This window comes from Oncorhynchus gorbuscha, linkage group LG12 (genome assembly GCF_021184085.1).
Source record: "Oncorhynchus gorbuscha isolate QuinsamMale2020 ecotype Even-year linkage group LG12, OgorEven_v1.0, whole genome shotgun sequence".
Classification (NCBI taxonomy): Eukaryota; Metazoa; Chordata; class Actinopteri; order Salmoniformes; family Salmonidae; genus Oncorhynchus; species Oncorhynchus gorbuscha.
In genome coordinates this window covers 27,204,549-27,220,054 of record NC_060184.1, presented here as the reverse complement: position 1 = coordinate 27,220,054, position 15,506 = coordinate 27,204,549, and the positions used below count along the sequence as shown (strand labels likewise).

The 15,506-nt window shown below is 43.1% G+C and overlaps 1 protein-coding gene across 4 annotated transcripts in view; it reads right to left on the bottom strand.

Moving 5' to 3' along the window:
- Positions 1-115: 115 nt before the first annotated feature.
- The window catches only part of slc5a6a (solute carrier family 5 member 6a), a 35,305-nt gene continuing 19,914 nt past the window's right edge, over positions 116-15,506 (bottom strand). For 3 of the 4 annotated variants that reach the window (XM_046291680.1, XM_046291682.1, XM_046291679.1), the window contains 15 exons: positions 12,336-12,461; positions 11,161-11,631; positions 10,701-10,766; positions 10,515-10,566; positions 10,263-10,330; positions 9,993-10,147; positions 9,716-9,856; positions 9,473-9,602; positions 7,214-7,302; positions 6,911-7,023; positions 6,579-6,646; positions 6,291-6,377; positions 5,899-6,086; positions 5,491-5,716; positions 116-5,353 (listed from right to left, as the gene is read on the bottom strand). In XM_046291680.1, the coding sequence (XP_046147636.1) occupies positions 5,189-5,353; positions 5,491-5,716; positions 5,899-6,086; positions 6,291-6,377; positions 6,579-6,646; positions 6,911-7,023; positions 7,214-7,302; positions 9,473-9,602; positions 9,716-9,856; positions 9,993-10,147; positions 10,263-10,330; positions 10,515-10,566; positions 10,701-10,766; positions 11,161-11,508 (1,896 nt within the window). In that variant the 5' untranslated portion in view covers positions 11,509-11,631; positions 12,336-12,461 and the 3' untranslated portion in view covers positions 116-5,188. Of the gene's footprint in view, positions 5,354-5,490; positions 5,717-5,898; positions 6,087-6,290; positions 6,378-6,578; positions 6,647-6,910; positions 7,024-7,213; positions 7,303-9,472; positions 9,603-9,715; positions 9,857-9,992; positions 10,148-10,262; positions 10,331-10,514; positions 10,567-10,700; positions 10,767-11,160; positions 11,632-12,335; positions 12,462-12,759; positions 13,026-15,506 lie in introns of those variants that run through there. The other variant, XM_046291681.1, reaches the window with a different exon arrangement.

Below are 15,506 nucleotides of genomic sequence, written 5' to 3'. Positions count from 1 at the left end.
TATCAAAATTGACCTACAAAAGGTTTCCTCAATAATGGGTTTAGTTGACGTATCCACTGTCCATATGCATACTTAGAGGACAGGACACAAGACAAAACATCTGACAAAGCACATGTCCAATCCAACGTTTTATTTAAAAAACAAACAGAGCAACAACAATTATGTTACCAAAATTCATTCACTTATAAACATTTAACCTTGAGAAATCATGTCCACCAGGGTGGTCAGACACAGATACAGCCACTTCGCTCACAGACCTAGGGAGTGTTCAGTAACATCCAAAACAGAAAAATGTTTGCAAACTGAAAAGGTACCACTTGAGCTTTTCCAAAAGGGAAGCTCGATTCAGTTATTTTTCAAAACCTTGGCTCCCATTGACATAATGAACAGGACACAGATCTCATTCTGCTTGGTAAATGAGAGTTCAACTCCACCCCATCACAGCTGCCCCTTTGTAGCGTGCTCCGAGTACAAGCTAATCAACTTCCATGAAATCCAACAATATGAAAAAATAATGACGATACAGAGATCATATGAAGGACCAACCAAAGCAGTGGAGTCGACCAAACACCACTGCTGATGGTTTTTGGGAATGAATACTAGGAAGAATTCATACAAATTGGAGAACAAATATTAATAATAAATATTGAGTCAGAATATTTATTATCTTTTGAAATGACCAAGTGCCGTGCTTCTCTCTCAAGGCCAAGTGCATTTTAAATGTACTCTAAACTAAACACATCTCATAGTAAATTGGTATGGATAGAAGCTATTCAGGATCATTTTTAGGACGCAGTGGTTTACAGATCTTCTACTTTACGGTTCAGGCTGTAAATTGTCTTAGTTCATTCTATGATTCAGCTGGTACAAGCAAACTCAATACAACCGTTTGGCCCTTCATATTCACGTGTCATACAACTCATCTTTTCTAGATAGTTGGCCCTGTCAACTTCAAAACAAGATCACAGAATAGGTCTCTATTGTGCTCGGAGTAGATGTCAGCATTACTAAAACACAGTCCTAAACTCACATGGGGTAAATTGACATCTTGAATAACAGTATCAGTACTGCAGAGTGTAAATTCATCCAAAACATGTCCTGGAAAGGGGTGGTCTTCACTTCATTTAAAGTTTAGCGTTACACATAAACACTTCCAAGTCATTTCTGGCATGATGATGAAGGAATCAATTCAGTCATATCTTATCACAGACTATCAAATCAACTTTATCAACAAAATATCAACTTTGTCAGTCACAGGATGTCAATTAAAAAAGTACAACAAAAAAAACTAAGAACGATAGAAATGTTTGTGAATGTTACAACAAGAAGCCCTAACTTCATTACGTACAAACATACAGAAAACGCTAGTTTGAAGTTGCTTTGTTGTGCGAACACAGAAATAGTATAACAACTACTTGACCACTTCTGCCCTCCATTCACAAAACATTTTAAATGGTACTTGCACATAGAAAGGGGGATACCTCGTCAGTAGTACCATGTATTCGACTGAAATGTGTCTTCAGCATCTAACCCAAATCCTCTAAATCAGAGTCATCGGCACCCAAGGAACAGTGGGTTAACTGCCTTGCTTAGGGGCAGAGCGAAAGATTTGCATCTTGTCAGCTCGGAGATTCGATCCAACTACCTTTCGGGGTACTGGCCCAACGTTCCAACCCGCCAGGCTACCTGCCGCCACTCAAAAGTTCCACAACATCGTTACTATTTGTTGCAAATGGAACTAAGTCAATGGAAATATAGATATATATTCTCTCTTATATATATTCTCTCTTTTGGTAATAAACTATCAAAACAAAGCGATTACATTTTCTATATGCTTTGAACGAGAAGGTCTTTTTTCAGTGGGGATGAATGAACAACATTCCTTGCTCGTATCGGACTGTAGCCATAGGATCCAATGCAAAAATTGGCCTGTATGTCATTGATAACAATGGTGTCAGAAGCCTAATAGCATGGCATTCAGTCAGTAGTGTCACAACATTAGCCCCGCAATAAATAAATACAAATATCTCCATCTATCTGCCCATCCATAGCCAGAGTTTCTTTATTCCCCATGAAAGGTAGACGGGGTAAAAAGGCAGGTAGAAAATGGCTCTACAGAATTTTTATGTAAAACCTCTTTGGAAACAAGTAAAGCAGATTGGTATGGGCTGAATGAGTCACTATGTAGTCAATCAAAAGTTATCCCAACCCAAACCACAGTAAGACAGATGGACAGGCATGTCACTCGAGTCCCCAACTACAGAAACAACCAGAGAGAGACAAACACACACAAGTAGAGTCCCTGTTTGAGGGACAAACAGGCCATATGGAATCACAAGCTCACCACATACCAGATAATCTCAACAGAGTACTACCACATTACCCTGACTTGAATTCTGTAGTGTGGTTAGGTATTCCAGTAGATGGGAGGAGTAAAAATGTTCAAAATGAAGATTTTGAACAGAGAATGACATGAGAATTCTTCAGATTGCAAATAGGACCTTGAAACATGAATATGAAACATTTGACTAATTATAATTCAAATTCAACATCTGCTTTCATACTCATCGAATGACCAAAAAAACAAAACAAAAAAATGTCTTCATAATAACAATGTTAAATCAACCGCCGATACTGTTCTGGAAAAAACATTTACATCATTAGATAAAGTGGCCACTTACAAAAACACACCATAAAACATTGTACTTCTTTCATTTTAAAATTATTGGAATTTTTCCCCTGGTACATTGAACATCAAGAAACAGTGAAGTGCCAAAAGGAAACCAAGTCCTTCAAAGATACAACCAAAGAACATCACATATATTAGTCTACCCTAAGATTTCTGAGTACTGAACTCTGTTGAGCCATCAAAATGGCTGCAGTTTTCCCAGTTTGAACCAGAGCTGTTCCCTTCACTGTAAATATGCTCTGTTAGAGCAGTGGGGTGGACGAGACACAGGTCATACATGTAAAGCTAACAAACATCGAAGACACATATGGAGAATCATTACACATGTACTATGCAGTATAAGTATACTGTATCACAATCCTAATTCCACACGGATCAGTAATCAAAATTAAACTACATTCACACGCTGCCTACTAATGAGGCACCTGAAGTAACTATGGGATCTACAGTGTGAATGGACTGCGAGGATAAGGTATTCTACATGCATTAATGTCACTAGCTAACCAGCAGGTTATCTGGTTCTCGATGAAGTAGTAGTGCAGACTCAATGACCTGAAAATGTGATCCCATTTAATGGCAAATGAGGTGATGTCTTGAGCTCCATCTACAATATATAACTGTATGGCATGTTAAGAGAGTTTAAGGTTATCTACCTCTTTACTAAGTTACTATAGCAAGCCAAATAAGGCCATGTAAAACAAACAGACATAAGGAGCTTTGGGAACCGTCTACAGGGACATAAAGGATTATTATTATTATCATCTTTTAAAGGCCAAGTTCTCTGGATCCCTCTTTCCGATAGCTAAAGGTTTGAAGATTCTGGGCATGTGTGAGACTCTGTACTTTACACAGTCTATGCTCTACTCGTCCAGCTGCCCAGAAAACCGGCTACACTGGCGAACGGTGCTGGTTTAATAAAGTTGGATCAAAGTGGAATCAATGTCTGTAAGATCACAATCAACCTTACGCACACATTGTGGTCAACCTCCCTTCACAGTTCTCACAGTCAATCATTAATGGTAATTGTTGGAACTTTTATTGGTAAAACGTAAATGCAGCATCTGCATGCTAACCATTTGATCTCAGTTTAATAGGGCTATGCATTTACATCTCTACAGTGTTGTTTTGAACGATGTAGTGAGCTAATTATTTAGTAGATGGTGCTAACAAGCTGTAGCGTGCTTGCGTTTGGTTTCAATCAAGCACATATTTTGCCTGGTGGCGCATGTTGTTGAGCTTCGGCCACTTGAGAGAAAAATGCGACCCGTCGCACAATCGTCCTGAAATGAGGTTGTTTTGTCTTACAGCAGCATAATGTTCCACTCTGCCATTATATGTGGCTCTGTTATGTAGAATACTATCATTATGTGGTCTTGCAGACATGGATTCAGCTTTGATCTAACTTTATTAAACAAGCACCATTTCACTAGAGTAGCCTGTTCTCTGGGTACCGTGGGCAGCCGAAGGAGTAATACAAACTGTGCGTAAAGTAGAGAATCACACACATGCGCAGCTTCAAACCTTTAGCTGTTGGGAAGAGCATTCAAGAGAACTCGGACCACAGCCACACGTTTTTTTAAATTATTATAGTTCATCTGACGTACCGGCTTAATATTGGCTATACAAATAATATGCAATGACATATTCTCCGCCTGCTAATTTGACATTTTAGTCAGACTCTTATCCCAAGCGACTTACAAGAGCAATTAGGGTTAAGTGCCTAACTCAAGGACACATAGAATTATTTTTTACCTAGTTGGCTCGGGGATAAAAACCAGGGACCTTTCGGTTACTGGCCTAATGCTCTTAATCACTAGGCTACCTGCTCTCTACCCGAAACAAAAAGACTTGGGTCCGTTTTCACAGTCATTTGAACAACTTAGTGCATGTGTATGTCCACAATCTTTCAATCATACATTTAACAAGAATTAAATTAACAGAATGACAATCACAGCCCTTTTGTTCAGTCCAGGCTCTTAGATCTACTAACTGGACAACAATGAGACTTCTCAGCACGGCACATGATTGCCACTTGTGTTGCGCTAGCATTTCTCCATCCAGGAATCCACCTCAATTCAGACATTTTGGCTCTTCTCAAAACTCCAGGCTCATAAGTAGTGATTTCCAGTTACTTCAGTTTAGGGAAACTGTGACCAGTGCCATCCTTAATGACGTATCAATGATTTCAAGATACACACGATTTGTGGCTGGGTGGGTCCAGTTGTAAGTGCACTATTCTTCATTATAGCAGAGGACTCTGGCACTCTTAAAAACCACCATATATTTGTGGTGTATCAGTTTTTCCAGGGAGGAAGGGTCAGGGGTGAATCTCCCTGTTTCTTCGCATTGACCCTGTGGTTCTTGGTGGAAGTCATGTCCAGGCACACTGGATCTCCGCTGCCTCTCTGGCCCCACGTGGGTCCTCTCCCCAAGGGTTGAGAGAGCTGAGGGGGAAGGGGGGTTGTGGAGGTGGTGGGGCATGTGTGTAGAGGGGGTCTGTTACAAGGCCGTCTCCTGCACTGTGTGAGCCAGTCGGCAGGAAGGCTGAGGGCTGGCCCTCTCCTCGTCCTTCTTATCCTTCTCTATTTTCTCCTCCTCTTTGTGTTGGGAAACGCCGTTGCTCTCCTGAGTCATCTGGTACGGCTGCGTGTTGATAGCTTTGGGCTGCACAACATTCCCACACACATACAAAAAACATGGTAATTAAGTAATCAAAGTAAACATTATTACAATTATATTAGAAACAGAGTGTGGCTAACAAAAACTTTAAGAAGAATTCACTGGATAGATCTGAGGGCTACCTTGTGTGACAGTGGAGTGACACAGCAGAGCTTCTCCCTGTAGCGTTCAGGCAGGAAGAAGAGCAGGTTCCCCAGGACAGGGTACACAGTCCCTGGGGTCAGGTCTTTCTCCTTCATAGGACCGGTCAACAGGCTGACTATCAGTCCCACTATCACCACAGTGGTAGAGTTATGAGCACTGTACCACAAATAGGACAGATTGTACAGGGCCTGGACACCTGTAGGCCTGGAGAGAGGAAAACACAGATACTTGGTCAGATTCATATCATCATTCTTATGCAGTCATCCTTAAAACATGTACAATATTTGGTGGGATAGAATGGGATACAACTCAAGCGCTTCATGTTTGATATTGCTGTAATGGTTCAAATGCCATCATTTTAACGAGAAGGAAAAAAATGAATGTACTTTGGTTTAGCGGTGATTGAAGTAATCAGGGTTGTCATGACAGCGGTAGTCATGTTGCTGCGGAGGGGCATAGTGGTGGCGTTGATGATGGGGAGCAGAGGGGTGGGCACGGCCATACGAGACACAAAATTACCAATGCCAATCCAGAATGCCATAGCCAGGCCTGCCACCAACCCTACAATCGCACCCTGTGGACAGAGAGATGGGAACAGCTCGATCAAATCAGACAATTCACCACAGATATGATGAAAAAGTTTATATATTTTATTGTGCAGTAAAAAATAAATAAAAATAAAATATAAAAAAATCTACCAAATGGTGTTCTCTAATTGAATATCCCTCAATGCTAGCCAACTTGACCCCCGTGTTAACAAGGCAGCATTTTGACTTACAGTGGAGTTAGCCCAGGGGAAGAACATTCCCAGACAGAAGAGACCGAGGAGAGGACCACCCACCATCCCAAAGATACTGAATGCTGCCTGGAGGAGAGTGAGGGAGTGAATGAAAAAGAAGTTTAGAATTCTTGAATAACTCCTATGAAGCCACTGAATGATAGTAGTAGGTGTAAGGGGGGGGGGGGGCATATGAGTGCAACGTTGCTAAATGTAATTCAGTGTAATTCAGTACTCATTAACTAAAGCAAAAGTCAGCAGGGGAAATGTGTGAGTCCATCACCTCACCTGCAGCACCGAGCCCATGAGAGATGCGACGTAGGCCATGGTCAGACATACCAGACCGTAGGCCAACGCTGGGAAAACAGAAGGGAAGAGAAACACGTCAGGACCATAGCAGTACAGTACTTATTCAATGTGCTCCACAAGTTACAAAAAAATAAACACACTCCACAGTATTTGGACGGTGAAGTCAAAATTGGTTTGTGGGCTCTACACTCCAGCAACGTTACTTAACGAAAAGCTCTATAAAATCATCATTACTTTCATCAATCATGAAGACTGCTGCCACTGTTTAGAAACACTGCCACTGTGTGGCCAATCAGGGAACAGCAGCTCACCCAGGCCCTTTGAGAGCAGCGTGGCTTTGGCCTCTGTCATGGCCGGGCAGTAAGGCTTGATCAGGTCCTCCATGGTTACCGTCGCTAGGGAGTTAAACGCTGATGAGATGGTACTGCAACGCAAGAGGGAGGGAAGCTGAGATTAATGTCCTGGGGCTAAGTTGCATGGTGTAGTGCATTCATAACGGTATTATAATACAACCTCAAGTGGTGTACCACAACACTATGACATTAATGTAGCATAGAAACAGGTCTCACTAGTACAGACCGAACATGAGAGCCAGAGGCAGTTAAGTAAAGTACCTGAGAGCTCCGCTGAACAGGCAGGCTACAAACAGCCCTGGGAGGCCTGGCAGGTCCCTGAACACATCCATCACAAAGTACAGCACCATCTGCAGACAGGAAGAAACTACCACTTAGACTGGATCAACAGTGCCAAAATGAAGCCTCACAAATTACAGTTATGGGAGAGCTTAACCAAACAATGGCCTCAACTCAAACATCAAGCCTTTGATTGGCAATGATCTGAAGGGAGACATTAACATAGCCAGTCACATCAGGATGCCAGTGCAGTGAGGTATGGCTTGGCGGTATACCCTATTTTACGATATACCGTTATTGATGCACGGACTGGTTTGAGTTTTTACTTTACCTTCTATAATGGTATTTGAAAGTTTGGTTTGTGAAATGTAATACGACATGTGTAACGTCCATTTGTATAGTTTACGTCGCTCCTTGGGTCATCGCCCGAAGTCTCCCCATGTCGCTTTCCACAGACCTAGCCCCGCAAGGAACTAATTTGTTGTTCCTCAAAAGAGACACTTGCATTCAGTCTGTATGGTCAATGCAGCACATGCAACAAGGTTCATGACAACAATGCTGTTTGCACTTAGCTTCTTATTATAAATCCATTAGCTTTCTATAATTACACTATTATTTTGTGTTTCTTGCATCTGCAAATAGCTAGTTTGTCTTTTTATAGCAAGCTATTACTAAATCTTGTTAGCTGATAATTGCTAACTAGCTAATAAACGTACTGAGTCAGAGCAAACGTAATTAGCGATACAAGCCTGGTTTAGACTTAAATCAGCACCTTGTTTGTGCAACAGTATCTTCTAAATCAAAGAGGACTACACAAAGCAAGAATATGTTAGCTACATGAAGTAGCTAAGAGAAGACATTTTAATGTGGCCAAAGATTATAGGGTCCCCCAGGAAACACTTAAACACTTTTGGTTCCTACCCTGTCACACCAACTCTTCCCTGGCATTTTCATTCCTTGTCAAATTAGACTGTATTCAAAGAGCCCCCTATTATATTCTAACTATACAATTAGAATAATCATTATATTTCCAGGATTCCAACAGTTCACCCAAGTGTTTTGCTCTAAATCACAAGTGAAATTGCAATTACAACAGTTGGTTAAAAATAAAGACTAGATTGTTTGCCCATATCGTGTAGCCCTATGTGGCTGTGTGGAAATGATCTCAAATGAGTGCCGGAAATGCCTAAATATATGAGAGCCCACTTAGTGTGTTGTTACGGACTTAGCAAAGCCTCAGGCTGTTATGGAGGTAGCTATTCCTAATGTTGTTATGGAGGTAGCTATTCCTAATGTTATTATGGAGGTAGCTATTCCTAAGGTTGTTGTGGAGGTAGCTAGTCCTAATGTTATTATGGAGGTAGCTATTCCTAATGTTGTTATGGAGGTAGCTATTCCTAATGTTATTATGGAGGTAGCTATTCCTAAGGTTGTTATGGAGGTAGCTATTCCTAATGTTATTATGGAGGTAGCTATTCCTAATGTTATTATGGAGGTAGCTATTCCTAAGGTTGTTGTGGAGGTAGCTATTCCTAAGGTTGTTATGGAGGTAGCTATTCCTAAGGTTGTTATGGAGGTAGCTATTCCTAAGGTTGTTGTGGAGGTAGCTAGTCCTAAGGTTGTTGTGGAGGTAGCTATTCCTAAGGTTGTTGTGGAGGTAGCTATTCCTAAGGTTGTTATGGAGGTAGCTATTCCTAAGGTTGTTATGGAGGTAGCTATTCCTAAGGTTGTTGTGGAGGTAGCTAGTCCTAAGGTTGTTGTGGAGGTAGCTAGTCCTAAGGTTGTTGTGGAGGTAGCTAGTCCTAAGGTTGTTATAGAGGTAGCTATTCCTAAGGTTGTTATAGAGGTAGCTATTCCTAAGGTTGTTATAGAGGTAGCTATTCCTAAGGCTGTTATAGAAGTAGCTAGTCTTAAGGTTGTTATGGAGGTAGCTAGTCTTAAGGTTGTTATGGCGGTAGCTAGTCCTAAGGTTGTTGTGGAGGTAGCTAGTCTTAAGGTTGTTATGGCGGTAGCTAGTCCTAAGGTTGTTGTGGAGGAAGCTAGTCTTAAGGTTGTTATGGCGGTAGCTAGTCCTAAGGTTGTTATGGAGGTAGCTAGTCTTAAGGTTGTTATGGCGGTAGCTAGTCCTAAGGTTGTTGTGGAGGTAGCTAGTCCTAAGGTTGTTATGGGGGTAGCTATTCCTAAGGTTGTTGTGAAGGTAGTAAATCCTAAAGTTGTTGTGGAGGAAGTAGTCCTACTTGCCTGGTCATTGGTTTTGACGTAGCCCTTATCAAGCGGGCTTTCCTCACCATAGCGAGCATACATCACCAGGCCCATCAGACAACCTAGACACAACACCACCTGCTGGCAGGGAAACACCACGTAGCATGACCTGGAGACACACACCACAACATATATTAACATTACGCACCTAAGCAATTGTTAATTCTTAACATGATCTTTAATGTGAATCCAGTTCAACCAGGTGTTAGTGTTGATGCTTACAGGACGGCCTCCCTCTCAGTGCGGGAGCTGAGGTACCTCTGGACCTGGGCCTGGTTGACCCCGTACAGAGCCAGCATGAGGAATACCCCGCCCACCCCCAGCGTCCAGAAAGTGTGCCTCTCCGTCGGGTCAGGGTTCAGACTGCACAGAGCGCAGGTCAAAGGGGAGGAGGGTTACAACACTTTTCCTACACACAGAGCAATTGACCAGTTCAAATATTGTTCGTAACTGGTCCAGGGACCGTTACGTCTCTTTCGGTGAACTGGAGAAGACTCACTCCAAGCTAGCGATGCGGCTGCCGTTCATGGCCTTCCGCCAAACTTCTCCCATGCCCCCTGCCTGGTGGGCCCCCACTATGATGACCGCCAGCTGGCCAGCAAACATCACAATGGTCTGGAACACATCTGTCCAGATGACTGCCTTTAGCCCTCCCTGACAGACAAAAGATACATACTGTAAATCCAGACATATATATCATAATTGCCTTCAGAGTTGTAGGGAGATGGATGTCTGAATTGAAAACTCACTGATGAAAAGAGAAACTCACCAATGTTGTGTACAGGGTGCACACCAGTCCCATGGCCAGCACTGCCCCCCAGAGGTCAAATCCAGTCACTGCAGATGGACAGTATCAACAGCACACATCATCAACAGACGTCACAATTACAGCACACCGGTCATTGACCATCTATAAAGCCAGAAAAGGTACTAAAGCCCTCACTGAATGTAATCAGTACAACTATTATTCTACCACTTGATAAAGTATGACGTAGTAAATACATGTGACAGATCCCTTTACCTGCATTGAGTGCGAGTGCTGGGGCATAGAGGACCACCCCCATATAGATCACCTGCGGTGACAAAACATTTTCAACATTCAGAGGGAAGCAAACAGAGGTAACATAGGGGGTTGATTAAAATACAGACACATTACACGAGCATATACACAGACGTAACTACACCAGTGTAAAGGACACACACTTACCATCTGAAAGATAAAGGTCACGGTCCCCATAATGCGCACCGTCTTATTGAAGCGCAGCTCCAAATACTATAGAGGAAGAAAAGACAGAAAAGGTTAGAGAGAGGAGAAGAAGGAAAGGGATGTTAAAGCCCATCACAGATCATAAAGCAAGAGTCATCTGTGAATGTGTCTATTCTGAGGACAATACAAGTAAAGACTTGGTGCACATTCCTGTTGTTAGCGACACTCACCTGCTGCACAATGATGCTCTATGGAGAGGCGGACTCTGGTTTACACTTAGCTATCGTTTCAAAATGAACAGACATGCTGAGAACATTTGTTTTTTTTGTTGCATTCAACTAGACTTCCTTACCAGGGTTCTAGCAAGACAGACGCACAGAGATACTCAGGTACACAAACTCCTCCTCATAATCAACAGACACGGTTCTCTCTCTAGGTAAGGTAATGGCTTAGAGCTCACCTCATAAGCGCTGGTGAGGCGGAGCCTGTAGAAGACCGGTATGAAGATGTGGGCAGGGATAAGCAGACCGAGGAAGTAGGAGACCCCCAGGAACCAGTACTGCGTTCCATAGGTGTAGATCTCCGAGGGCGCTCCCAGGATGGCCACGGCTGACTGGAAGGTGGCGAGCAGTGACAGCGACACAGGCAGGCAGCTCATAGAACGGTCGGCCAATAGAAACTCCTGCGTGGTGCGCTGGCGCCCGCCGGACAGGGCGTAGAACAGGCCGATGCACGTGGACGCCACCAGCAGTAGGGCGAAGATCACATAGTCCGGCGTGGTGAAGTGCATCTGTACTACGTCCCCCATGATGTCAGTGGGTGAGAGGCTCGGAATGGAGATGGGGTTGGGGGGGGACGGTAGCCGTAGGTGGCGCAGCCCGGGTGGATCAGGACGGTGTCTGATTAGACACCGAAGGCGATGAATAAAATGCTGTAGTGAGAGAAAGAGGGGAGAGACTAGTTAGTTTCTCTTCAAGCATGAGGAGCTAGATACATGCAATGAACACAGTAGGTGCTTAGATGGAAACATTTTACACCACTAGATTGCTTAAAATATCATTCACACCTAATCATTTTCTATTTGGTTATTCTACCATTTCAGAGCATTAGGAGGTCTCAGTAAGCGCAATGCTAGTTAATTAAACATTGAAACCACAACATAACTCCACAGTAGGCATGTCTGCCGGTCCCGATAATATTGCTATTCAAATTGGCATTAGTTCAAGGCTCCCACACACTCCTGGACGGTGGTCTATTGACACATTCCACAGTGAGCCAGGGCAGACTGACCTAACCTCACGCCTAAACATCACAACAACCAGATAGTTAGCGGGTTAATCAGATGACGATAAATTCACCTCACAACACGGCTGGCAGTGAATTTACCAGGAGTGTCCGAGGTCGTCACAGCCTGTCTCACGCCATCAGCGAGCAGACAATCACTAAAGTGGGGCATGCCTACAGTATGCAGTTTACGTCACCTCACTGATGCAAGGACACCGTCCTATTGTGACATCGGTGACCCTTGAAATCAGCAAGGCTGGGGGAACATTGATTGCAAAAGAAGTAAGAGGCCTTGAAGAGAGAATGAGAGAGAGACAGAAAGACAGAGAGAGAATCAATAAGTGGTCTTACCGTGCCAGTGGTTGGGCTGGCTGGTGAATGGTGGTCTGGGGAACCTAGGACTTAAATAGTCAAGCAGTGGGAGTGTCTTCCTCATAGGCACCCATCTTAAACCACCGTGGAAGGCAAAGGGAAGACCTGCAAAAATAATACAAAACATTTTTAATAACATTTACAAAATAAATAATTTAAATCTAATACAACCAGGTTCTTGTTTTAAAAGTAGAAGTGCACATCATAAAAACAAACATCATCCTACACTTCATTTGTACGGCAACTAAGCAAACTATAATTTACAGTCTCCAATTACTGGCAATATTTGTACTATCAAGTGTCAAAACACATCTGGACTCCCCACTGCACTCATCACTTTCACTCCTCTCCCATTTAAAAAACATGTAATACTATCCATCTCTCTTTTGTTTTGACAACACACCAACTCCAGCTGATCTGAACTGTCATGCCTTGGTAACTGGTAGCTTCCTGCAGAGTAGCTTTGTGAGACGCAGCTCTCCATTTCGATTAGTCCTCAAAGCAAGCAGTCATGTGTTTACGCGAATGTGTGAGTGTCAGAGAGTGAGCTAGTGCACGTGAGGGGTCATGGAGGTGCCATGGCATGCAAACTTTAGACCTTACATTGTGCAATTATATAATCAAATACCTTCATTCCAGGGGTGCAGAGGTTTAAAGCTCTAGCTGTGTGCTAGCAATGAACTACCCGACTTCAACTCATTCACTCCAGGTTACACTTAAAAGTAGGACGATACCGTATGACTGACAAATAAATCCTCTCACGTTTCCAACACTACGATCAGTGCATGCCCTCCCAAGGTTCCAGGGTTAGATACACACAGGCCTACTGCATATTTATGGGTTGGTTATTTGACACGTGTGTATGAGTAGCCAAGTGTCTTGCAACAACTTCACTGTCAATGATACAATGACAGGTGAGGAGTAAACTGTAACCTGTATCCAAAAATAATGGCCATTTGCTGCTGCATTCTTCAGCTTTGGTTTCAGCTATGACCAATATAAAAATCTAACAAACATACCAAAGTTAATCTGTATGACCATACAATAGATCACACAATTCAATTGAACAAACCATACAACTACACAAAGAGTACTTTTAACAATTTACACTGAACATTTTATAAAAACACATTTAGTGGAAAAAACTGTACCGTAATTGCTGGACTATAAGCCGCTACTTTATTCCCACGCTTTGAACCTCGCGGTTTATACAATGACGCGGCTAATTTATGGATTTTTCCCGCTTTCACAAGATTCATGCCGCCAAAAAACTGAGCACCGTCACATAATGTGACGCAAAATCGAGCGCGCTCAAACTTCCCATCATTCTGATTACGGTAGTCATTTTGTCACCCTCATCATGGCAAAGACACGGAGAAATGCATATGATGCAGCTTTCAAGTTGAAGGCGATCGATCTGGCTGTTGGAAAAGGAAAGAGAGCTGCTGCACGGGAGCTTGGCCTTAATGAGTCGATGATAAGACGTTGGAAAGCAGCGTGAGGAACTGACTCAGTGCAAAAAGACAAAAGACTTTCAGAGGGAAGAAAAGCAGATGGCCCAAAGTATTTGCAGCCACTCGACAGAGTAAATCGTGCATTTAAGGTGGCGCTCCTTGTTCAGTGGGAGGCTTGGATGACAAGTGGGGAGAAATCCTTCACTAAAACGGGCCGGGCCGCATGCGAAGAGCAACTTATGGTCAAGTCTGCCAGTGGGTCCTGACAGTGTGGAGCATGGTCAAAAAATCCACTATCAACGGGTTTCGAAAGGCTGGACTGCTGCGTGTTGAAGGGGCAGCATGAGCTCAGCGGGGTATTTGCCTCTGGATGAAAGTGACGAGAGCGACAATGAAAACGATCCAACATTGGATGAAGCAATGGAGGAAGGGTTAAATGGAGCAAAGCAGAGATCAGGTTACGTTAAGGGAGAAAAAGTTTATGGTCAGTATCATTTAGTGTCCTGCCTAGCAGTAAAGACAATGTTTGTACAGATGTGTAGGAGAAGACTCAGCCTAGGAGGAAGGGTTAAACATCAGTAATTGTGTGAAAATGTTTGTCTAATGCAGCTGTATTGATCCTCTCAGAAGAATAAACTTGGTTGAGTTTTTTACTCTGAGAATTTGAACCGAACAGCATATTGGGTCACATTTGGGAATTATTTACACTGGCTATTATTTTAATAAGCTCCGCCCCCAAACAAGACCATGTTTGGTTGGTTGGGGCCAAATCTGAAACAATAACAGACGACATCTATGTTTTGCGAGTTTGGACATCAAAGTACAGTAGAGCTCAGTATAGCACATTATACTGTACTCCACTCTAGTGTGCTCTACCGTACTAAACTCTCCTACACTGTTTTATAGCACAGGACTTTACTGAATTGTTATTTTACTGTACTCTAATGGACCAAATCTGAACCAATCATCCACTTTTATGTTCGGGAAAAATCAAAGCCGGTCAGGACAGGACCAAAAATCTGTCTGTGAAAGCTGAAATTAAAACAAGTCTGGACTATACCAAAAAACAACATCTGTGGATGTTGAAATCTCACAGCAAGGGCAGACCGACCATATTTCAACGTCCATGGACGTCTGGTGTGTGTCGGTTCGTGCTCAGTGGGTAAGGATGCTGGTCACAGATGTTTAGAGGCCTTTTGTGCCCAAAAGCCTGTTTCAGCATGGGCAGCGCCATTGCGGTCTTTCACCATTTTGAAGTAATCAACTGGATGAGACTGGGTTAAGGACGGGTCACATAATTCCATCCAGGTCATCAGGCGAGATCAGCGATTCCATAACTGTAGGTGGGGCAGGCAGTAAATAGACAATCTTGGCTTAATAATACCTGTTCAAACACTCCAGGTGGCAGTAAGCACAAAATTGACTACTTCAAAATGGAGACTGCCTCGCCTGTGCACTTACAGACACCATAATGGGACAGATACAACGTTGCGATCTCTATGGTCACAGTAAATGGAAAGAGGGGACGCATGGGTACGTGTCAGCAAGAGCCGAGAGAGGTGACAACTGGAGCGAATGAGAGGAGGCAAAGAGCGAGAGGTTGTCCAGGCTGTTTTCGCACTTGCTTCGACCACCAGACGACAGAATGAGAAAGAAAACAGCTGAGATGAACATTATGCAGCATACCAGTGGGAGA